The sequence below is a fragment of the Gorilla gorilla genome, chromosome 15 (assembly GCF_029281585.2).
Source record: "Gorilla gorilla gorilla isolate KB3781 chromosome 15, NHGRI_mGorGor1-v2.1_pri, whole genome shotgun sequence".
NCBI classification, from domain to species: domain Eukaryota; kingdom Metazoa; phylum Chordata; class Mammalia; order Primates; family Hominidae; genus Gorilla; species Gorilla gorilla.
In genome coordinates, this window is record NC_073239.2 from 110,033,958 (window position 1) to 110,058,675 (window position 24,718).

A 24,718-nucleotide genomic window follows, 5' to 3' on the forward strand; every position below is an offset into this window, starting at 1 on the left:
ACGAGGTCAGGAGATCGAGACCATCCTGGCTAACACAGTGAAACCCCGTCTCTACTAAAACTACAAAAAAAGTAGCCGGGCATGGTGGCGGGCGCCTGTAGTCCCAGCTACTCGGAAGGTTGAGGCAGGAGAATGGCGTGAACCCGGGAGGCGGAGCTTGCAGTGAGCCAAGATCACACTGTCGCACTCCAACCTGGGCGACAGAGCGAGATTCCGTCTCAAAAAAAAAAAACACACAAAAATTAGCCGGGCTTGGTGGTGGGCGCCTGTAACCCCAGCTACTTGGGAGGCTAAGGCACAAGAATTGCTTGTCCAACCTGACAGGTCTACCAGCCCCACCAGCTAAACCAGAAGCAATGGGTCCCAAACTCATTTCCCAGAGCCTTTGAGCTGAGGGCCCTCAAATAGGTGCAGGGCCGCACAGCTCAGTGGCAGAGCAGGGGTCTGAGCGCTGGTCCCAGCTTCTGCCACCTTGTGCAGCACCGAAAGGCCCATGAAGCTACTTCAGGGCTGTCCACACGGCCACAACCAAGGCAGGGCAGAACGGCTTCCCTTCCCGAGCTTCCCTCCAGCACTCCCATGTAGCTGCCTCTGAAAATTCTGGAACACCAAGCAGAGGCACCCACAGCAGTTAAGCAGGCCCGGGGCAAGGGGCTCTGAGCAGGCCTTGCCCTCACCTGCCCCATTCGTTTCAGAAAGGAACCATAAGGGACCCATACTCTAACCAGGGCCTGTCACCCTGCACTTCTCCCAACCTCCAGCCCAGCCCCTTTGCCCGGGGCCCTCGGAACTGGGGCCCTGATGTATGGAACATCCTGGGTTTGTGGCCACCAGCCACTCACCGTTCATTTCCTCTCCCCTTCCGGTTGGAAATAGTCCAGCATGTCCTCCCCGCAGTTCCACCAGGCCTGCTCAGCTGTGGGGGGCCAGGGTCTGGCTTAGTACATCGGAGCGGAGTGTCCTGGACAGGAGTGGCCCTCCCCAGACCAACACTCCCCTCCAGCTCCGACAACCCCCAGCCACTAGTTCACAGCTGCTCCAGGCTCTCAGAACTCCCAGGATCCAGCAGAAAGACACCTTCTCAACCCTCCCCAAGCAGGACAGGGTCAAACAGCAACAGGCTAATTGTGTTTACATAACATGAGATTGTTTAGCTCCAGAACATATCAGTGTCAAAACACCAAGGTTCTGCACAGCGACAGCGACAGTGGGGCAGGAAAGATGTCGTCCTTCTCCAGGAACTCAGGCAGCATTTCCCAAGGCCCGGAAAAACCCCAGCCCACAAATAGGACATCAGCCCTCCAGTATGTCCACCCACCCAGCTGGCTGCTGGGCGCAGCCAGGACTCTCAGAATCTGCCTGTGTCGGGCTGGCCGTGGGAATAAGCCAGATTCAGGTTTAACTGAGGCACAAGGTGGGGTCCAGGAAGCCGCTTCGGGGCTGCCCATGCAGCCACAGGGAGGCCCCGAGCAGCCTCCCTTCTGGAGCTTCCCACCAGCACTCCCACCCAGCTGCCTCCGAGAATTCTGGAACCCCAAGCAGAGGTGCCCAGAACAGGGTAGGCCAGCCTGGGGCTCAGACTTGTGGGGGTAGGTACTCTCCACTCCCTTCTTGGGAACAACGTCCTAGCCCTGGACTCTGTGTGTGAACCCTCAGGCCCCCGTCCAGGTCTTTGCAAGCCGGGTCCAGAGCTGGAAGCTGAGGGAGAGCAGCCCCCAGCCTCACTCTGGCCAGCCACTGAAGCCCAGAACCAGGGAGCACATCCACTCCCACCTCAGCTGCCAAACATCCCTCCCCTGCCTCTGGGAAACAGTCCCCCTGCAGCATCCTTTTGGGGATCCACCCTGCCCACACTCAGGCTATGTAGAAGGGAATGAGGCGCTGCATTCCCCAGCCCCAGAGACTGGTTCAGAGACAGGTGTGTGGCCCAGGCTGACAAATCAGAGGCCACCAGAAGGAATCCCCGTCCCTGTGGACCTGGAGCATGAGGGATGGGGGACCCTGGAGCCAACCCAACCAGCTCTGAATCCCAGCTCTGCCCCTACCAGCTGTGTGACCCCAGGCAAGTTACTTAGCCCTTCTGTGAGAAACAGGAATGCTAAAACCACCACCCTCCCAGGGCTGTTAATGCGGATCAAATGAGATCACACACCTAAGGAACGCCACAGTGCCTGGCTGAGAATAAGGATTGAGGGTGAGGACTCGCCTTGCACCACATGGGCCTGAGAATGAAGCCAATGTAAAAGAGACCAGGGAAGCAGGGAGGGGGCTGGGGGGAGAGAGAAGGGAGAGGGAGAGAGGGAGAGAGGGAGAGAGGGAGAGAGAGAGAGAGAGAGAGAGAGAGAGAGAGAGAGAGAGACAGAGAGACAGAGAGAGAGACAGAGAGAGAGACAGACAGACAGACAGACAGACCAGGCCCTATTGGACTGTCGCCTGAGTCTACCTACACCTGAAGCCAGAATGCCCCAAGGATTTGACTCAGGAACCAATACATCCCCTTTATTACCGAACCCGCTCAGCACTGAGGCTCCTGTCAGAACCCATCCACCCCTGTGGCTCCAGGAATCAGCCATACAATCGACTTACTGCTCAGATCATTAGCTGACAAGACCCCAGTGACTCATCACATCTGTTGGTTAATTGAGAGCGAGAGGACTGGAGCACACAGCATGGAAACAGATTTGCAGCCACGTGGCCCACTCCACAGGTCTCACTGTCCAGGGGGTCCCAGCCTGAAGCACATGCAGAAGCACTCACAGAACTGCCCACATCCCAGACGGCTGCGTCAGGGAAGGGGCACCCACTCACTCCCCCATCCTTCCCAGGAGAGCATCCCAAATCCAAAGAATTGGTTCCTGTCGCATTCCCAGCAAGGTTAGGAGAGACCACAGGGCCCATCAACAAAAATAACTCATCCTGGCCAGGGATGGGGTCCACCAATGATGGCCAGAACAGAACACACCCTCGCCTCTTCACACTCCTAGAGGTTCCCTGGAGGCCACAGGTGTACTTCTGGGCTGCGAAGCTGTCAGCCCAAAGCTCTACATGTGTGACCCTGCAAGGCCAGCCACTCTGAGCTGCAAACCCTTATACGCAAAGGCCTCTTCTGGCTCAAAGGTTTTCAAAAGTTACTCCTCTAAGATCGTGAATCTCTGTACCTCTGGACTCTGTGGAGGTTTACTCTGATACCACCTGACACAGGTGAGTAAGGGGCCACTTTCCCCCTTCTTCCTTCCAGAGATGGCCTCTGCCCTGCACAGAAGGGAAGTTTGCATGTGCTGACCCCCTCCTATGCATGAGCACAAGGTCACCTCTTACTGACAAGGAAATTAAGGCCCAGAGAGGAGCTGAAACACACCCACGGTCATCCACCTAGTAAGAAGCCGAGGCCGGGAACGGTGGTTCACGCCTGTAATGCCAGCACTTTGGGAAGCCAAGCCAAGTGGATCATTTGAGGTCAGGAGTTCGAGACCAGCCTGGCCAATGTGGCAAAACCCCATCTCTACTAAAAATACAAAAAATTAGCTGGGCGTGGAGGCCTGCGCTTGTGACTCCAGCTACTTGGAAGGCTGAGGCAGGAGAATCGCTTGAATCCAGGAGGCGGAGGTTGCAGTCTGAGATCGCGGCACTGTGCAAACTGATGTTTGAACCCCACCCCCAGGGTGATCGGCTATGAAACCCCGGGAAAGTCACTTACCCTCTCTGAGCCTCGGTCTCCACATACGGACTGACAGCTTCAAAGAGCCACATGTTAGCGCTCAGCACCATGCCAGACATGAAGCTAGAGCTCCAGAGACAGGAGCCACTGCTGTTTCTGGAGCTAACTGTCTTTATACCACTTAACAATGCAGGGCAGGGTGACTCTGCAAGCTTACGTGCATTTCTGGAGGGACTCCCCTGCCCCTAACCCTCCACACTACAGGCACCTCTGTCAGCTCCCACAAAAGAACGAGGCACATTCCTCACCAGGAGGGCTCCTCCTGATATGTAGACAAAGGTCAGAAGCTGGGGCCTGGACTGGCCTCTCCACAGCTTCAGGCTTCCCCAGAGCAGCGAGAGGATGGGGCACCCAAATCTCCGCAAGCACAGGCCACGGCTTGGCTGTGCCCAGGTCAAGGTGACAAAAAGGGTGCTTGGGAGCTGACTGTGCAGGAAGCAAAACCTTTCTCCAACACGATCCCAATGCCGCTGGACACACCTTCCTACAGGGAGGCGGCAAAGGCCTCTGGTGGCAAGGCCATAATTCTTTTCTTTTCAAGGATCCCATGACGAATGTTAGGACTTTAAAATCTTAAAGAAAATAGGCTGGGCTGGGCGTGGTGGCTCACACCTGTAATCCCAACTCTTTGGGAGGCTGAGGTGGACGGATCACCTGAGGTCAGGAGTTCAAGAACAGCCTGGCCAACACGGCGAAACCCTGTCTCTGCTAAAACTACAAAAATTAGCCGGACGTGTTGGCACACACCTGTAATCCCAGCTACTTGGGAGGCTGAGGTCCGAGAATCACTTAAACCTGGGAGGTGGAGGTTGCAGTGAGCCAAGATCACACCACTGCACTCCAACCTGGATGACAGAGCGAGACTAACAAAAAAGAAAAAGAAAATAGGCTGGCTAGGCACAGTGGCTCAAGCCTATAATCCCAACACTTTGGGAGGCTGAGACGGGCGATCGATCAAGCTCAGGAGTTACAGCCAAACCTGGCCAACACAGTGAAACCCTGTCTCTACAACAACGGCAAAAAAGACAGAAACGAGTCTGGGAGTGGTGGCTCATGCCTGTCATCCCAGCACTTTGGGAGGCCGAGGTGGGCGGATCACGAGGTCAGGAGATCGAGACCATCCTGGCTAACATGGTGAAACCCTGTCTCTACTAAAAATACAAAAAATTAGCCGGGCGTGGTGGCAGGCGCCTGTAGTCCCAGCTACTCGGGAGGCTGAGGCAGGAGAATGGCATGAACCTGGGAGGTGGAGCTTGCAGTGAGCCAAGATCGCGCCACTGCACTCCAGCCTGGGCGACAGAGCAAGACTCCGTCTCAAAAAAAAAAAAAAAAAAAGGAAAGAAAGAAAAAAAGAAAAATAGGGCCGGGCATGGTGGCTCACGCCTGTAATCCCAGCACTTTGGGAGGCTGAGGCGGGCAGATCACGAGTTCAAGACCAGCCTCACCAACACAGTGAAACCCCATCTCTACTAAAAATACAAAAATTAGCCAGGCGTGGTGGTGCGTGCTTGTAATCCCAGCTACTCAGGAGGCTGAAGCAGGAGAATCGCTTGAACCCGGGAGGCAGAGGTTGCAGTGAGATTGCACCACTGCACTCCAGCCTGGGCAATAGAGCAAGACTCCGTCTCCATCTCAAAAAAAAAAATAAGAAGAAGAAACTCACGAGCCCAGGACCCTGAGAGGTACGTGACCCAGCACACTGTGGGCAAGAGCTCCCAGTGGCGAGACAACTGCCCTGAAGCTCTCCCTAAGACTGACCCTGGGGCTCCAGGAGACTGTGGTGCTCACTGCTGTATCAATCCCCAGAACCCAGGAGTGCCCAGCATACAGCAGGCACTCAGTAAGTATGTGGCATGTAAGTGCATAAAGGAATGAATGGGGTGTTTTTTAAAAAGAAGATGCCACGGCCCACCCCAGATTCATTCCAGGGGAGGGGGAGGCCTGGGAACCTGCACTAGGACAAGTACCCCAGGGTGGAGACCGGATGTTTCCTCACCTCCGCAGCCCAGCCCTTGACTGTTGGATGGAAACAGGGTGTGAGGCAGAAATGAAAGTGAAACTGCCACAGGAGGGTTCTCTCTGCACCCATCTACCATGCCCCGCCCTGCCCAGGAAGCAGCAAGCTGACCACTGGAGGATCCCCCAGAAAAAGATCGGTGGCAGCTCCCAGCAGAGATGTGTCGGAGGCCCCAGGCCCTGCCTTGGGCGGGTAGGAGGGCAGGTGAGGTGGCCTCTTGGGTGGAAGGGAATCCTATCATTTGGTCCTAGGGCGGGTGCACTACACCCACCTTACAGTTGGGAGGGCGGAGGCTCAGGACAAGTCTCATGCTCCAACTTCACTGCCATCTCCACCATGCACTATCCTCCTGGGCCCAACAACTGCACACAAAGGATGCTCAGAAAAGAACCCCTTGAGGCAGGGCGCGGTCGCTCACACTTGTAATCCCAGCATTTTGTGAGGCCAAGTTGAGCAGATCACCTGAGGTCAGGAGTTTGAGACTAACCTGGCCAACATGGTGAAACCCCATCTTCTCCACTAAAAATACAAAAATTCGCTGGGTGTGATGGCGGGTGCCTGTAATCCCAGCTACTGGAGAGGCTGAGGTGGAGGCTGCAGTGAACCAAGATCACACCTTGCACTCCGGCCTGGGTGACAATAGCGAGACTCCATCTCAAAAAAAAAAAAAAAAAAAGAACAGAACTCCTTGATTTTCCTGACACTGGATACCACACCGATCGACGGCAGCTGGATGCTGTGTTGAAGACAAAGGCAACCTGGCGGAGTGGAAACAGCATGGTTTCAGGAGTCACCCATCCCTGAGGGTGAATTCAAGCTGTGCCGCTCACAGCACCTGGCCTCTCCCTGAGTCTCAGGGCCCTCAACTAGCAAATGGAGACCCCTCAGCCATCCTGGAGGGTAGTTATCCCATCTGCAATAGTGCCTGACCCCCATGGTAGGTTCTCAGGATCCTCTGAGATCTGGCATGAGCCATGAATGTACAAGGGGGCAGAGAGGAAGCAACACAGCCCTGCCAAAGCACAGCAGGCCGCCTGAACAAACCCAGAGTCCCAGTTTCTGGCTTGGGCTTCAAGAGCACCCAGAGTGACCCCAGGCTAATAAGAATGGTTGCTGAGGAGTCCATGGGTTTGCAGTGTAAACTGCTGAGGAAAACGCCACAAGTGTCTATCTGGCCAGATCGGTCCCAGGAATGTCTCTTGTGCAAAACTAGCTCCTTTCTATACACTCCAGGCAAACCAGCAGCCAGAGGCAAGAAATCTGAAAAGGCTTCTTTTGAGAAGGAATTTGGCAAAAGGTAGCAACAGCAGGTAGAACTGGGCTGGGCTGATGACCTGGTGCCCCTGCCATGTCTCCCTCCTGCATGAGGGGGCTCCAGTGAGGCCTCAGGTGAACGGTGCCAGACTGGAGATTCCCACAGTGAGCTCAGGGTACAGAGACCCAGGAGCCAGCCTGGGAACCTCTGGCTCCAGCACACCTCCTGGAGGGGACCTGCCCCTGAGAAGTCTGAAACACGCTGCTTCAGCCTTGGCTAACTCGGTGCTTCCCCACACCTGACAGTTTTGGGGTAAGGTCTTGTGAGGCACTTCATGAAATGACAATGAGTAGTTTCCCAAAAAATCATCAGGGTACTTCACAAGGAGCTCCCCAGCCCCCTTCCCAGGAGAATCTTCATCTCACAGGGAAGGGAGACTTCAGGATGTGTACTTCTCCCTTCTCCCCAGTGCCCCTGGAGCTTTTTTTTTTTTTTTTTTTTTTTGGAGACGGAGTCTTGCTCTGTCACCAGGCTGGACTGCAGTTACGCAATCTCGGCTCACCACAACCTCCGCCTCCTGAGTTCAAGTGATTCTCCCACCTCAGCCTGCCAAGTAGTAGCTGGGATTACAGGCACCCACCACCACGCCCGGCTAATTTTTGTGGGGTATTTTTTTTTTTTTTTGAGACAGAGTTTCGCTCATGTCACCCAGGCTGGAGTACAGTGGCGTGATCTCGGCTCACTGCAACATCCACCTCCCAGGTTCAAGCGTTTCTCCTGCCTCAGGCTCCCGAGCAGCTGGGATTATAGGTGCCAGTCACCACACCCAGCTGATTTTTTGTATTTTTAGTAGAGACTGGGTTTCACCATGTTGGCCAAGCTGGTCTTGAACTCCTGACCTCAGGTGATCCGCCCACCTCAGCCTCCCAAAGTGCTGGGATTATAGGCGTGAGCCACCGCGCCCATCCCCTGGTGCCTCTTTTGTTGGGCAAATTTGGCAAACAAGTAACTTGGAGGAAGATCGATGACTGCCAAAGAGCACACAGGTCAGGCGCGGCTTCCCTCTGTTCCCTTGGGCACCTGAGACCTAACCTGATCCTTGAGAAAGGTCAGCTGACCCATCCACTACCACCCCATCCACCACCACCCCATCCACCACCACCCCACAGCCCAGAGTGGCTCATTTCCCGAACACAAAGGCTGGACTGAACCAGACCCACGGGGAGCATTTTGTCTTCCTATCCCTGGCCCCGAGGGCATAACTGCAGCCTCCCTCGGATGGGAGGAAGGCCACACTGTCAGGAAACAAGGCTCTAGAAGGACACCCCGACACCTCCTTGAACCACCCTGTCTAAGGTGGAAACCGGCCTCAGTTCTGCCCAGAGCTGCCTGCCCTCCAATCCACATGGAACCCAGGGCTTATGGCAGAGGCTTATAAGGCTTATGGTAGAGGCCAGGGTGTGTGGCCTCTACAAAGTGGACACCGTCCACCCTGTGGGTCCTTTAGCTCCTGGAGAGAGCTCTAGGCCCCTCTTGCTGAATGTCGCCTCCTTAGAGAGGCCTTCTCTGACCACAGAGTGCTAAAGTGGCTGCAGCCACTGTGCCATAGTTCTCTCCTGTTTGCAGGTTTCCTGGCTCTAGTCACACCTTGCAGCATTTCCAGTGCATCTGAGAGCTGGTTTGCCTTCACCTCCCGCAGGTGTACATGCCGGCAAAGACCAGCACCCAGAGCAGGCCTGGCCAGGGCAGATGCTCAGGACTTGCCCACAAGCCCCTCCGGAACCTGGGACTTACCACCTAACTCTCTCCCCATCTCCCCCACCCCTGGGGTTTCCTTCCTGGCCCAGAGCATTCCAGAGTCACAAGTGGCTTTGGCTGAGCCACAGGGACATGAAAAAGGCTTCCAAAAACCACCAGGCAGTTATTGATCCACTAACATACTTTTTTTTTTTTTTTTTTGAGACAGAGTCCAGCTCTGTTACCCAGGCTGGAGTGCAATGGTGCAATCTCGGCTCACTGCAATCTCCACCTCCCGAGCTCAAGCAATTCTCCTGCCTCAGTCTCCCAAGTAGCTGGGATAACAAGCACCTGCCACCATGCCCTGCTAATTTTTGTATTTTTAGTAGAGATAGGTATTCACCATGTTGCCCAGGCTGGTCTTGAACTCCTGACCTCAAGCAATCTGCCCGCCTCAGCCTCCCAAAGTGCTGGGATTACAGGTGTGAGCCATCACACCCAGCCACTAACAGATTCTTTTTTGAGCTCCTATGTGCACTGGTATAGGCACTGAGGTTTCGGCAGTAAATAAAGCTGCCAAAATCTCTACCTTCATAGAACCAACTACTTAAAAACAAGACAGACTTAAAATAAGCAGGACAATGAGCAAGTCAGAGAGAAAGAACAGGCCCAGTGGTGGGGGCCTAAGTATCAGTGAAGATTCTGACGGCGAGAGAGGTTCGGAACGAAGACATCTCCCTGAAGCTGTCTGGGAGGGCCTTTGGCCTGTGGGTCCCGATTCACCCTCTGGGGCAGCTGAGTCTGCAGGTGGCCTCTGCCACAGGTGTGCCCTGGAACACCATGAGCAATTAACAGGGTGTGGCACCCAGCACTCAAGGGCCTGGAGGGGTGGGGGGATGCGGAGCGGGGTCCAGAGTCTGGAGCTCCCTTGTGAGAGTGATTCTTGATGCTCCATGGCTCCACGGGATCTCTGACATGAATCTCAGATCCACCCCACCGAACCCTAAAAACGGCTGTGGGAGCACTCCCAGGGGCCATCCAGAGGATGGGCCTACAGAAACCAGCCCATGAGGCTCTGCTGGGGAGATGCAGGCCACAAGGGCAGCTGCTTTCTGAGCAGGCTCAGAGCAGCAAGACGAAGCCCCAGAAAGACTCAAATGGCCCCACAGGTATGGCCTGGCCACTCTAATACACACCATGGGCCGCAGCTGGGAGGAAGGGCCTGTTCACAAGGAGGCTTTGGCCAGTGGTGAGTGGGGAGCACTCGGCTTGGGGTGAGGCAAGTTCCCTTCCCACATTTCCACTGTGTGACCATGGGCCAGCTCTCGGGAGTCCCACACCCTCTCCAGAGCAAGGCCACACACACCCGGGCCGGCTCCCCAAGGGCCACCAGAGTGGGAGAGGCTGGGCTGGGCCTAATTCATGCAGGATGGGGAAGGTGTTTAAGACAGTGACTTTGCGAGGGAAAGAAGGAGGTGCACAGCTCCTGAATGCTTTGCTTCCTAAAATGAATGTTACTTTTTAAAAGGGAAGTGCCATGGTATTCTCTCAAATGTAGCTTTCCAGCTGAATTCAAAATGAGTGGGAACTGAAACCCTATTTACATCCAACTGTTCAGGAACTGTGCTCATGGGGCACTTGACTAAGTATTTACTGAATGTCCCAAACCTGCTAAACCATGTGGGAGAAATAACCGGTAAAAGCAGGATGGCCCAGTGGTTAGAAACATTGATGCCCATCCTGCCATGCAGGTGCACCCAGCTCTTCCAGGTGCCTGCAGTCAGCCCCCAGCAACCTAAACTCCTCAATCTCACTATCTCACTAAGTGAAATATGAATCCAGAGGACCATCTCACCCACAGATTTGTCCCGGCCCTGAGCGCAGGAGGGTGTGCAGCACAGGCTCTCCCATTCACTGTCATTGGGACTGACATAGTGAAATTTCTTTGTGAGCAGTTTCAGAACATGTATGAAAAAGCTGGGCGTAGTGGCTCACACCTGTAATCCCAGCACTTTGGGAGGCCAAGGTGGGCAGATCAATTGAGGCCAGGAGTTCGAAACCAACCTGGCCAAGATGGCGAAACCCAGTCTCTACTAAAAATAGAAAAATTAGCCAGGTGTGGTGGTGCATGACTGTAGTTCCAGCTACTCGGGAGGCTAAGACAGGAGAATCACTTGAACCCAGGAGGCGGAGGTTGCGGTGAGCCAAGATCGTGCCACTGCACTCCAGTCTAGGCGACAGAGGGAGACTCTGTCTCACACATACACACAAAAAGTATGAAAAAGTAAAATGCCTGTGCCCTCTGACCCAGCCCTCCTCCTCTAGCAATGTACACCCAGGCAAGGGGATGGGGTATTGTCATGCTGCCCATACCAGCAGAAACCAACACCAGCGGAAGAAACATGTTCCATCCTTTTAAGAATTGGACCACACAGCTGTTTAAAAAAAAAGAGGCAATGATACAAAACTTTCTCCAAATGAAGCAGCGATGTGGAGTTTCTCCAAGACACACAGTCCCATGCAATGTGCAAGAGCACAGCAGTAATACATATGGAGAGACCTACATGTGCACACGCCCCTGCGTGTGCATAAACACCTATAGAGACAGACTGCCCCAGGGAACTGGAACTCAGCAATGAGAAGCGAACAGGGCTGACATTTCATTGTATACTTTGAGTCCTCTGAATTTTTTTTAATATGTGCATGTCTTAAATATTCAAAAAGATACAGAAAACAATAAATGTTAGCTAGTAATAGTAACAAGATTACTAGTGGAGACTTGGCATTTTCAGGAAATCCAGAACAAACTCTTCTCAATCTCCAAACTTAAAAAAATACAAGTAGCATCTTAACATAAATTTCTCAGCTTCCCCATCCATAAAGTAGGTGGGGACAGCACCTCTGCCTCCTGGGGGGCTGTAATATTCAGATGGGCCATGTGCTGAAGGAGAACAGAACCCCGCTGTGATGCTGAAAGGCCACCAGGCAAGCCTGGGCCCCCTCCTTAGCTATGCCCACTGAACAGTTTCAAATCCTCAAACCCACATCCCTGCAAGATGATCAGTTCAGCCATCATGGCCTTCAGGGTGACTTGCAAACTGCCAAAACCAAGAACACTAAATCTACAAAGGCCAAAGGTCCCTGAATAGAGAGGCATCCATGGGCAGAGACCCACTCACTCACTCCACAGGGACGACGACAGCAGCGGCCACCGCCACTGACAAGAATTCCAGGCACTATCCTGGACCCTTTAGCAAATTCCCTCATTTGATGCTCGCAACCCTAAGCTAAATTATTACCCTCACAGATGAGGAAAGTGAGGCACAGAGGGGTAGGGAATGTGTCGAGGGTCACGGGGCACATAGGCAGTCAGTCGTGGAGCCAGGCCTGAAACAGGCAGTCCCTTCAATAGACAATCCATGTGCACACGGACTCTTCCTCCCATGTGAAGTTCTGTTTGCTCCCCAGGAGGCTGGTAGAAAGTGTTCATTTGCAAGGCTGGGTTATGAATACTCCCTGTGCACTGCTGCAAAGAAAACCTAAGTCAGCACCTCCTCCCACCTCTGCACCCCAGAAATGGTGGCAAATCCAGACATTAAAACAAATAAAACAATACCCACCCACAGACCAGCATCACTTAATCCTGGAAAAGATCCTCCTTCCTCCCTCCAGAGAATCTCCCAAGAGAATTCCAGACCAGAATGCTAAGCCATCCCTGCAGAAAAGGACCTTGGAGATGGCCCTATTTTAAAGGAACAAATGTAGGGCCCAAGGGGAAGGGACAGGCCCGGTGGCATGCTACACTCTCACTGGCACGCCTCCCAAGCCAGTTTACTGTTGACACCAAACTCCCAGACCCATGAGAGCAGACGCAGGCCTCGGCTACCTACCAAGGGTGCTCATAAACGTGAACATTAATGAACTCCTCAGTCCCTTCTAAGGTATTGGGACAAAAGGGTCCCTGGTAGGATACCAAGGTCTGAGACTGCTCCAGAAACACGTTTCTTGCAAGCCGAGTCAGCCCAGCTGGCCTCCAAGTCTCTGGAGGATGAGAAACTCACAGACATTCTTGTGCTTCTGTAGCCTCCTGGAAGCTCCAGCCTAACCTGGGCAAATAAACAAGGGAAGCCACATTCTCAGTGCAAAGGCCTCAGGAGTGGACTCAAGAAAGCCCTCTAACTGGCTGTGCAGGTCCTGTAGACTCCCAGAGCCTCTGTTTCCTCATCCCTCCATCCCAACGAGGGATGTCCTCATCCCTCATTCCTCATCCCTCATCCCTCCATCCCTGGGCTGCTGGAAGGATTAAATGAGATGAGGTCCCTCGAAGCACTTCATTAAAAATCAGCAATTATTACAGTAAAGACAGATAAGGTTCACCCAAATTTTATATGGAAAGCTTCACCAAGTCATGTGCCTCTTCCGCCCCCACCTCCTGCAACATAGGTTCAGCCACAGAAAGAATGGAACAGAGAGGAGGAGAGGAGGAGGCACAGAAAACATGAGCTGAGGAAACTGGGGCCAGCCAGTATTCCCCAGTGAGGCACTGTACAGAACTACAAAATTTAAAATTAAATTAATATCACCCAGTATTTCCAACTAACAGTTTTAATTTCTTCACTCCCCCTCTGAAGCCCCTTCTGAGCATCTAGAAAAAGCCACAAAGGCCGGGAATGCCTGTAATCCCAGCACTCTGGGAGGGCAAGGCAGGCGGATCACCTGAGGTCAGGAGTTCGAGACCAGCCTGGACAACATGGTAAAACTCCATCTCCACTAAAAATACAAAAATTAGCCAGGCGTGGTGGCGCGCACCTGTAATCCCAGCTACTCAGGAGGCTGAGGCAGGAGAATAGCTTGAACCTGGGAGGCGGAGGTTGCAGTGAGCCGAGATTGCGCCACTGCACTCCAGGCTGGGCGACAAAGCGAGACTCCACCTCAAAAAAAAAAAAAAAAAGCCACAAAGAGGGGGTGGTGTGGGAGAACTACAAGGTCGCTCCCGGGCTAGGGAAGGCAGGTGGGAGGGGTACAAGAGAACACAACCAGAGCCGTGTCCCCAGAGAAAGGGGAAGAAACAGGATGGCAACAGGAACAAACAGTACCACTGACAAACAAGCGGATTCAAAGGCCCATCTGCTGGCTAGCAGAGCCCCATCCTATCAGAGTGCACATCTGAAAAGGCTGGCGCCTGTCCCTACCTACAGCAGGTGGGGCACTTCATGGCCCATGAAGTGGCTCTAACCACCCAATGTTGCCATCAACGTGCACTACCCCCCAAACCCTCCCCCCAAGACAAGGATTACACTTGCAGAGGGGCTCAGCTTTGCAAGGAATGTGTCCTGGGGGCTAAATAGCAGCCACCAGACCCCTGGAAAGATAATGAGGGGGACTGCCTTATTGTCGGAGATGCCCAATCAGAAAGGCAATCTTAAGGTAGCCAGGTTGGACCCATTCTAGAAGTTAAAGGAAAAGACCAAGAGTCCGGAACTTGCCCCCTCTCTTGATGGGTTTCCCCATCTGTAAGACAAAGGGGGGCTAGATGAGATGATGGCCAACATCTCTTCCTGCTCTGAGATCAGATTTTTACAAGGCCGGACATTCAGCTAAACAACCCACCCCGGGCCAGACCATTCGGGTCATTCTTTGCCCAAACATTAAGAGCAGGGCCATTTTTTTTTTTTTTTTTTGAGATGGAGTCTCGCTCTGTCGCCCAAGCTAGAGTGCAGTGGCACCATCTCGACTTACTGCAACCTCTGCCTCCCAGGTTCAAGTGATTCTCCTGCCTCAGCCTCCTGAGTAGCTGGGACTACAGGCGCCTGCCATCATGCCCAGCTAATTTTTGTATTTTTAGTAGAGATGGGGTTTCACCATGTTAGCCAGGATGGTCTCGATCTCCTGACCTCGTGACCCACCCACCTTGGACTCCCAAAGTGCTGGGATTACAGACAGGAGACACGGCACCCGGCCCAAAGCAGGGCCATTTTCAAATACCTTTAGACTTTTTCATTAGGGAATTCATAGACAATTCATCACCCGTCGTCAATACAGAAGCCCTGCGCCCCCAGATTCTGAATGTGGAAAACATGATAATGTCCTTTGCACTGTCTCTCAGCCACTAAAGTCTCATTGACCCTCACACCAAACAAAACAACCTCACGGGGCTCCCTGGTCACTGGCTCAACAGTTGCAGCATTTTGCAGCCAGTATAGAAATGTGGCCACCAGGGGGCACTGCCCTGAAAGTAATAAATAAGAAACGGAAAAACTCTTTTTGGTGTTTTCTTTTCCTTCTCAGGCTTAAGTGATAAAATATCTAAAGCTTCCCTAGTGAAAACACAAAGTGGGCTTCCTCGGGTTCTAGAATGGCCCTGATGCCTTCTGCCTTCTTTGAAGCCAATATTTTGGCCAAAGGAAGGCAACTAGATTTTGAAGACAACAACCCTTTCAGAGAAAGTAATGCTCTACTCCCCAGAACGTTGATAGCATAGCTTGCTCTGAACCTCCCACCCCTTTAAAGGAAGAATGTCTACAAGGTCAAGCCAATCTGCAGGTCCAGCACGACGACCTAGTTGTGAGTCTCGGCGAAGAATATTTTGCGAGAGCCTCCTAATTACCAAGCAAAACAAGCCAACCCAATGACAAGCCTCAAGCTTGAGTTGCAGACACAAGATGACATAAATACAGACAGCAATACAAAGGGTGCGAGGTATTCGCTGGGATTTCCCAAGTCTTATATGACTGCAGGGGGAGCTCCGGTGCCTCACATCAGAACTGGACTTCGAGAACATGCCAAAGCGGCTGCTCCAAATTTCTTCAGTGTCTTAGAATGCCCTTCCCGCAAGTGAGTGTATCCGCGGTACAACGTTCAAGTACCGTTTTGTAATGTTCCAAGGGTCCTAAGACTCATTTTCAAAGCTCTGGCTTCGAGCTCCTCTTGATTTCTTCATGAATTGCTGGGGCCACTCTGCATGCCCTATTGATCATGAAGAGCCTGTCTTCTAGGGAAACCGGCCTGGGAGAAGGCAGCCAACCCCATCCCCAGACCAACGGATAAAGAACCAGGCACTATCCTGTACAAGCTGTGCCCCTCTGGCTGCAGGAAGAGCGCCTGCGGGGCTTGCACGGGGCAAAGGAGCAGCAGGCCCTTGGGACAGGCATCAGGCACACAGAGGTGCTGCCAGGCTCACCTGCGCATGCCAGCTCAGACCAGCCACGGGCCCCCAGGAGCACCAGGGGTTACGGAAACCCAACTGTTCAATTCTCCAAGATGTGTGGGGCCCCCACAGGGATAAAAATGCAAGTAGAGCCCATTTTCAAAAATCAGTCTAACAAGCTGCATCACAAAAGGTTTCCACCTGGAGTTTGCAAAAGGCTTTCAGAGCTAGATTCTCTTAGGCTTGCATTGAGAAAAGGGCTTAACTGCTTCTCAGAGGCAAAGCTACAGTTGTGGAGCAAGGGAAGGCCTACCTGACCCAAGACTCAGTAGTTCTGTAATTTATTAAGAACGTGATCTGTTAAACACCGGAGACTCCGCCAAGGAGCACCAGCATGGTGGGAGCAGGGGCACACAGCCCAGATGGCAGAAGGCCACTCCACACCACGGGCATTTACCCAGCACTTTCTACGCACCAGCCACTCCCTAGCTGCGGGACCCCAAGCGAGGTACCCCGCTCCTCTGCCGATCGGTCCCCGTTCTCAGACAGGTGGCCCAGAATCACCACCCTGGCCAATTTGCAGGGCTCTTGCGAGGCTCTAATGAGACAGCAAATCACCACATACATGCCAAGAATTGCTACTCGCTTCAACTGGGCTTAACCTCATGATATGCAATGACAGCCTCAAGAGCCGAGCACACGCGGGGCACATAGTAGGTGGTCCACAAACGTGGGTGCCCTTTCTTCACGGAAGGGAAGGGGACGAAGGAGGAAAAACACTCCGGTCCAAAAGTACCCTCAAGCCCTTACCCCACAGCGTGGATGCCCCGATTTCCCAGGTCCCTCCGCAACCCTCAGTAGCACTCCCACCGCGCCCTGGGCTGCTGGGGGCCTCCCCAGCCGGGTCACAGTGCACCTGAACGCCCCGGTCCGTGCCACCTCGCCCGCACCGGCCACCGCTTCCCTGGAACGCGGCCGGTGGCCGCCACCGCCACCTGGCTGCTCGGACTCAGTCTCCCCGCGCGCCGCTTCTTCCCGTTTGGCTCCGATCTCCCAAAACAACTAATGAGGCTGCACCGGGCTCGGGTCGGGGGTCACCGGGCTCGGGCCGGGGGTCCCCGGGCGCCGGCGCCGCGTCCCTCCTTACCTGCACAGCTCGGCGAAGGCCTGGAAATTCAGCTTCTTGATTTTCTTCTCGCTCAGCCAGTAGCCAACTCTCTTCCCTTTCAGAAAGGTCTGCATCTTCCTCCTCGGGCGGGGAGCCTGGGTCCGGAGGAAATCGCCCACAGGCCGAGTCTGGCGGCCGGCGCGCGCCGCGAGCGAGTGGGCACCTCCTCCCGGCGGCGGGGACGCGGAACGGGGATCGGAGCTGGGGCGCGCAGTCCTGCCGCGCGGGGCGGGGCGGGGCGCGGCGGGCGGCCGGGAGGAGGGAGCGGCGCTCAGCGCGGAAGGCCACTGGCTGGGCCAAGCTGCCACCGCCCACGCCCCCGCCGCCCGCGGGCTCGCCCGCCCGCCCACCGGCTCGCGAGCGCCGCGCCGCCCGGCCTGCCGGCTGGGGCTGGGGCACGGCTGAGCCTGAGTCTGAGTCGGAGCTGGGGCCAGGGCCCGCAGGAGGGGAAGCCGGGCCTCCGCAGACACCGCCCCCGCCCTGCCCGCCCTCCCGCCGCGCGGGCCCGAGCCACACGCCCTCAGGCGGCGGCAGAAGCGCGGCCTCCGAGCCCTTCCTCCCTCCTCCTCCCGCCCGGGTCCTCGCCCTCTGATGTTCCCAGCCGGGCCGTAACCCCTGGGCGCGCTTGGACCCCGGCGAGGCGCACGCGGCCACCCGGCCCGGCCAGAGGTCCTCACCCGCCGCCGCCGCCGCCACTTCCTCCTCGGCCTGGTCCCCGCGCGCTACCCGCCGAGAAGGGCGGCGGCGAGCGCCCGCGCACTCGCCGCCCCTGCCCGCCGCCGCCCCGCGCTGGCCCGGCCGCCCCGCTTGAGCCCGCAGCGGCGAGGAAGCGGCGGGGCGGCCGCCAGGGGGCAGCGCCGCCCGCCGCCTCTTAAAGGCGCCGCGCCGGCCCTCGCGGCTACCCGGCGCCTGTTTGTGTCCCCGGGTGTGGGGTGCGGGGCGCGGGGCTGCCTGGGGGCGGCCGTGGCCCGGCGGTCTTACTTCAGGAAGGGAGCCGCGGTGTGGGCGTGTGTTCCGCCTGGCCTTTGGGGGCGACCGAGCCGCTGAGTTTCGGAAACGTCTCTGTACCCCCAGCAGGGTTCAGCACCCCCAAGGCAATCCATTGCAACTGCGCCCGGACGGAGACCTTCCAGGAATTCACCCCTTCCCTCGAGGAAGCGGACCCTGGCCCAGGATGGGGCCCCCGGGGGGTGGGTGAACACCCAGGGGCCCTCCTAGGCGTAGGACGTGACCACCAGTTCTCACTCTAGGTCCCCTTCACTGAGGGGGGAAGGGGCGGGGACTGGAGGCGACAGCGACAACAGCGGCCGTCCCCGGAGACCCCTTCCTCGGGGTGCGGGTCAGCGTCGGCGCCGGGGAGTCACTAAACCCCGCCTACCCTGCCCTGCCCTGCCCTATGGGGCAGCCAGGGAGCTTTCCTGCCTCAATGGTCTCTGGGTTTGGGAAGGAGAAATGGACTTCTCTCCCCAGGCCCAGGCAGGAAAAATGGATTCCCGTGGAGGGAAGGCTCAGGAAAGTTTGAGAGGAGACACTGAAGCTGGCCTTGGAAATCAAGGAGATTTTGATGGAGCAGGGAAGGGGGATGAGCTTGAATTGAGGCTGGGAGACAAGAAAGAGCCAAGTTGCCAGCGGGTGACAAAGACTTCCCTTGATCACACTTGAGTCAGGCTCCTCCGAGACCTCTTTCTGACCAGGCCCCGACCTTGGGCTCTGTCCTTGGCCTTCTTAGTCCAGTTTTAGCCAGAATCCTGCTGTCAAGAATATCTCCACGCTTGGTATGTGATCACCCTGGCCGGCCTACATTAAGAAACTCCGTCTCAAAAAAAAAAAAAAAAAGACAAGGATCTCTCTATGCTGCCCAGGCTGGAGTGCAATGGTGCAGTCATAGCTCACTGCAGCCTCGAACACCCCTGCTAAACTGATCCTCCCCCCTCAGCCTCCCGAGCAGCTGGGACTACACTGTGTTGCCCAGGCAGGTCTCGAACTCCTGGCCTCAAGCTGTCCTCCCACCTGGGCCTCCCAAAGTGCTGGGATTGCAGGCGTGAGCCACCCCGCCTGGCTTCCCTGCCATCTTTAACGAGAATCTGATTAGTTTTTTTCTTTAACAAGGTAGAGAAAACGGATGGGTGGAGAGTGGAAAAGGCGATAGATGGGAAACAGGACTCCTCCAGGGGGCCAGCTAGGGACGGGCACTGCATGCCTTAGGCAAGGGTACTGCGAGTTCGTAGGCCATGGGAGCCTAGAAGGTAAGTGGTGACAGGTTCCAGGGTCAGCTCTGTGGCTTAGAATGCCTGGCTCCTGGGCGGACACGGAAAGCTGGATAAAGGGAAGATCATAGCAAGGACCCCTAGGGCCGAGGCACAAGATGGATAAAAGAAGGCTAAGGGAGGCTGCGCATGGTGGCTCATGCCTGTTATCCCAGCACTTTGGGAGGCCGAGGCGGGCACATCACGAGGTCAGGAGATTGAGATCATCCTGGCTAACACGGTGAAACCCTGTCTCTACTAAAAATACAAAAAATTAGCCGGGCGTGGTGGCAGGCGCCTGTAGTCCCAGCTACTTGGGAGGCTGAGGCAGGAGAATGGCGTGAACCTGGGAGGCAGAGCTGGCAGTGAGCTGAGATTGCGCCACTGCACTCTAGCCTGGGCAACAGAGTGAGACTCCGTCTCAAAAAAAAAAAAAAAAAAAAAAGAAGGCGGCTAAGGGAGTAAAAACGAAGGGGATGGGGGCAGCAACTGTAAACTTGATACTTGAAGTCAGCAGTAGGGATTACAGGCATCGACTTTAAATGTCCTGCTGTTCTTAGGAACTGAAAGACCAGTTGAGGCTGGGTGGTTCAGGAGGGTTCCTGGAATTCCCTCACTCCTTTGGCAAACACATGAGAGCTCAGGGTGTGGCAGAGGAAAATGGACACAAGCCATTGATTAGAAACACGGGATGAGGCTGGGCGCTGGGAGGCCGAGGCAGGCGGATCACCTGAGATCAGGAGTTCAAGGCCAGCCTGACCAACATGGAGAAACCCCATCTCTACTAAAAATACAAAATTAAGTGGGCATGGTGGCGCATGCCTGTAATCCCAGCTACTTGGGAGGCTGAGGCAGGAGAATCGCTTGAACCAGAGAGGCGGAGGTTGCGGTCAGCCGAGGTCGCGCCATTGCACTCCAGCCTGGGCAGCAAGGGCAAAACTCCATCTCAAAAACAAAAAAAAAGAAAGAAAAAAGGAAACGCGGGGTGAGAGCTGAGAGGGAAATGGGAAGGAAGATGGCAATCTGTCCCATTTTGCTGCATGACTGGGGAGACTGTGGCATTGGATCTTGAAGGATGAGTAGGAAGGAGTTCAGTGGGGGAAGGAGGCAACATTCCAGGCAAAGGGGAAAACAGGTGCGAAGTTTCAGAGGGTGAAAAGGGAAGAACACCGTAAATAAGGGCACGGTAAGATGGAGATGGGCAGGAAGATAAGGCCTGAGAAATGGACCAGGGGAACTTGGGAGGGATGCTGAAGACAGTGTGTGTGTGGTCACTTCTGAACAAGAGCTGGGTGAAGTTCTTTTTTTTTTCTTAATATTATTTTATTTTATCTTATTTTATTATTTTATTTTATTTTATTTTTTGAAATGGAGTCTTGCTGTGTCATCCAGGCTGGAGTCCAGTGCGTCTCCCGGGTTCAAGCGATTCTCCTGCCTTGACCTCCCGGTAGCTGGGACTATAGGCACGTGTCACCACGCCTGGCTAATTTTTTTTTTTTTTTTTTTTTTTTTTTTTTTTTTTTGAGACGAAGTCTCGCTCTGTCGCCCAGGCTGGAGTGCAGTGGTGCAATCTCGGCTCACTGCAAGCTCCACCTCCCGGGTTCATGCCATTCTCCTGCCTCAGCCTCCTGAGTAGCTGGGACTACAGGCGCCCGCCACCACGCCCAGCTAATTTTTTGTATTTTTAGTAGAGACGGGGTTTCACCGTGTTAACCAGGCTGGTCTCAAACTCCTGACCTCAAGTGATCTGCCTGCCTCAACCTCCCAAAGTGCTGGGATTACAGGCATGAGCCACCATGCCTGGCCTGGATGAAGTTCTTTTGGTATCTTCATCTGTAAAGTGGGGCTAAATGCCCCACCCAGAGCTGTTGAGAAGATTTAAAGGGCCAGCAGAGAACTTGCCTGGAGGACAAAGTATATACAAGGGCATGGCCATCCTCAGGCTCACAGGAAGCCCCTTATTTAGGGCTCACCCCAGGGCCCTGCATCCTTCCCCTGATTACAGCCTCCCCCAAACGCTTCTTCCTTCTGGCCTTCTGAGTTGGAGCTAGGTAAGGCTCATCCTCACTGGGACTTCCAAGGTGAACACAAATGTCCTCTGTCTCTAGCTCTCAACTCGACCACTCACTTGCTATGTGACCTTGTAGGCCACTTAGCCTATCAAGGCCTCAGATCCTCTATCTTACTTCATAAGGTAAACCTTGCTCCATGACAGGAGTTGAAACTACAGCCAGGTGGGGTGGTGCACACCTGTAGTACCAACTACTTGGGAGGCTGAGATGGGACGATCGCTTGAGCCCAGGAGTTCGAGGCTGTAGTGCACAATTATCATACCTATGAATAGCCTCCACACTCCAGCCTGGGCAACATAGCGAGACCTCATGTCTAATAAATAAACATTTAAAAGGCTGGGAATGGCGGCACACCTGTAGTCCCAGCTACTCAGGAGGCTGCAGCAGGAGGATTTCTTGAGCCCAGGAGTTTCAGGCCATCCTGGGCAATACTATGAGACCACATCTCAAATAAATAAATAAATAAACCTGCAACCCTCGTTTGCCTTCTTTGGGGTTAAAAAAAATACAAAAAAGAGGGGGCTATGAGGTCTAAAATGTGTGGTATTATGGGGGCAGTGGCGGAATGGGGAAACGGTAAGAGTAGTGATGTCTCCCTTTGGAACAGGGAGAACAGTCTTTAGCTTCACAAAGACCTGGCTTGGGGGTCCTGCTTCAGCTCTTCTCAGCTTGGGCAAGTCACTTAAGTGCTATCTCCGAGCTCCAAGTGGGAAAAGTAATGATTAAAGGACTGTGACGGCCGGGTGCAGTGGCTGACACCTATAATCCCAGCACTTTGGGAGGCCAAGGCAGGCAGATCACCTGAGATCAGGAGTTCGAGACCAGCCTGGCCAACATGGTGAAACCCCGTCTCTACTAAAACTACAAAAATTAGCTGGGCGTGGTGGCAGGCACCTGTACTCCCAGCTACTAGGGAGGCTGAGGCAGGAGACTTGCTTGAACCCAGGAGGCGGAGGTTGCAGTGAGTCGAGGTCATGCCATTACACTCCAGCCTGGCGGACAAGAGTGAGACTTCATCTGAAAAAAAAAAAAAAAAAAAAAAGTTAAAGGATTGAGGTGAGGACTAGAACAGAGTATGAGACTTGGTTCTTAGCAGGCCATCAGAAAAAGTGCCTGTTAATGTCTCATCCAAGGATTTTTCACTTGAGCCCCAGGTAAAGCCTGCTACCCAGCCCCACCCCATGGCTACAGGAACTCCTGCAACTGCCAGAAATTATGTGCATAATGGTCATAGCTTTCAACAAACTCTCAGAGGGTCTGTGAACCACCCCAAAAGTTGAGTCACTGATTACTTCAACTTCCTCTTTTTCCAATAAAGAAACGGGCCCAGAGAGAGAAGGGGATTTATTCAAAGTCACAGAACAAGTAGGTGAGAAAGTAAGAACCAGGATCCTAGAGCCAAAGGTGTACACACACACACACACACACACACACACACACACACAGCTCACCGTTCTTCTGGGGATCAGGAGGAGGAAGGAAGGGGCGGGTTCTAGGACTGGGACCCCTGCCTTGGGTGGAACAGGATCATCCCGCTGCTCAGGTGGAACCAGGGTCCTCCCCACTCTTCTCTGAAATCCTGGGCCGATCATTCTACATGTTTATCTTTGTTTTAAGGTCTTGGTCATCCCACAGGGAGCTCAAGGACTAGGACCACCGTTCAGAGACATCCTGCCTTGACTAAGGGAGTGGGCCTTTTTGCCTACCCCACCCCTGCCCAATCAAACAGTGTTTGGATATGGGCTGATTCCAGGAATGGACATGACCTTGAGCCAAGTATTTATCTGATTCACTACTTGTCAGTTTCTTTCATTTCCAGGAAACCCATCAACTCTTCCCCACTTGACTGTTCTGAGCCAGAACTATCTAAATCGGATCTGATCAGGCTATAGTTACCCTTTCCCTCTATGCTCCCAGCTTCAACGGCTTCCCACTGTACTTGGAATAAAGCCAAAACTCCTTGACAAGGACAAGGCCTCCTAGCTTCATCTCCCTCTCTATTCCCATCCCTCTCTGCCTGCCATGCTGGCCTCTTTTAGTCCCTGTGCTCCCTAGGGCCTTTAGACATGCGATTCCTTTTTCTGGAATGTTCTTCCCTCTCTTTGCTTGTTAGCCCATTCACCAGTTCTCAGCTCAGGGGTCCCTTCCCTGCTGTTTCAGCCATCTAGCTCTCTGTAACTCCAGGGGTGGTGATAATTACATTTGGCTTTTCACACTGCTTGAGTGCTTGATTAATATTTGTCCCTACCACTAGACTGTAAGCCCCTTGAGGGCAGGGGCTGGGTTATTTTCTGCTCAGCCCTGTATCCCATAGCATACAAGTAGGCTCACACCTGTAATCCCAGCACTTTGAGAGGCTGAGGTGCGAGGATCACTTGAGCTCAGGAACTCAAGACCAGCACTGGCAATATAGGAAGACCCATTTCTATTAAAATTTATTTATTTATTTATTTAAGATGAAGTCTCATTCTGTCACCCAGGCTGGAGTGCAGTGGTGCAAACTTGGCTCACTGCAACCTCTGCCTCCCGGGTTCAGGCAATTCTCCTGCCTCAGCCTTCCAAGTTGCATGGGACTATAGGTGTGCGCTACCACACCTGGGTAATTTTTGTATTTTTAGTAGAGATGAGTTTTCGCCATGTTGGCTAGGCTGGTCTGGAACTCCTGGCCTCAAGTGATCCACCTACCTCTGCCTCCCAAAGTTCTGGGGGATTACAGGCATGAGCCACTGCATCTGGCCAAAAAAAAAAATTTTTTTTTTTTGAGATGGAGTCTTGGTCTTGTCACCCAGGCTGGAGTGCAATGGCATGATCTCAGCTCACTGCGACCTCCGCCTCTCGGGTTCAAGTGATTCTCCTGCCTCAGCCTCCCAAGTAGCTGGGATTACAGGCACCCGCCACCACACCCGGCTAATTTTTTGTATTTTTAGTAGAGACAGGGTTTCACCATGTTGGCCAGGCTGGTCTCAAACTCCTGACCTCAGGTGATCTGCCCGCCTTGGCCTCCCAAAGTGCTGGGATTACAGGCATGAGCCACTGCGCCCTGCCAATTTTTTTTTTAATTAGCCAGGTGTGGTAGCACATGCCTGTAGCCCCTGCAACTCAGTAGGCTGAGGTGAGAGGACCACTTGAGCCCAGGAGGTTGAGGCTGCAGTGAGCCATGATCGCAATACTGCACTCCAAGCCTGGGTTACAGAGCAAGGCCCTGTCTTAAAATAAAAATAAAAATAAAAATAAAAATAAAAATAAACTAGATGATGCTAAGAATCTCGGTTCTCTCTGGATTCTAAATGAAGCCAAGCTGCCTCTAAGAGCCCTCTGCATGCAAGGGTGCTCAGGAAATATCAACTGAATGCAGGCT

The 24,718-nt window shown here is 54.0% G+C and overlaps 1 protein-coding gene across 2 annotated transcripts in view; it reads right to left on the reverse strand.

Moving 5' to 3' along the window:
- ITPK1 (inositol-tetrakisphosphate 1-kinase) overlaps positions 1–18,407 on the reverse strand; it is a 176,546-nt gene extending 158,139 nt beyond the window's left edge. Inside the window, exons 1-2 of one of the 2 annotated variants that reach the window (XM_055361277.2) lie at positions 18,024–18,407; positions 17,022–17,258 (exon numbers count right to left, since the gene is read on the reverse strand). In XM_055361277.2, the coding sequence (XP_055217252.1) occupies positions 17,022–17,258; positions 18,024–18,145 (359 nt within the window). In that variant the 5' untranslated portion in view covers positions 18,146–18,407. Of the gene's footprint in view, positions 1–17,021; positions 17,259–17,719; positions 17,883–18,023 lie in introns of those variants that run through there. The other variant, XM_004055596.5, reaches the window with a different exon arrangement.
- Positions 18,408–24,718: the final 6,311 nt, after the last annotated feature.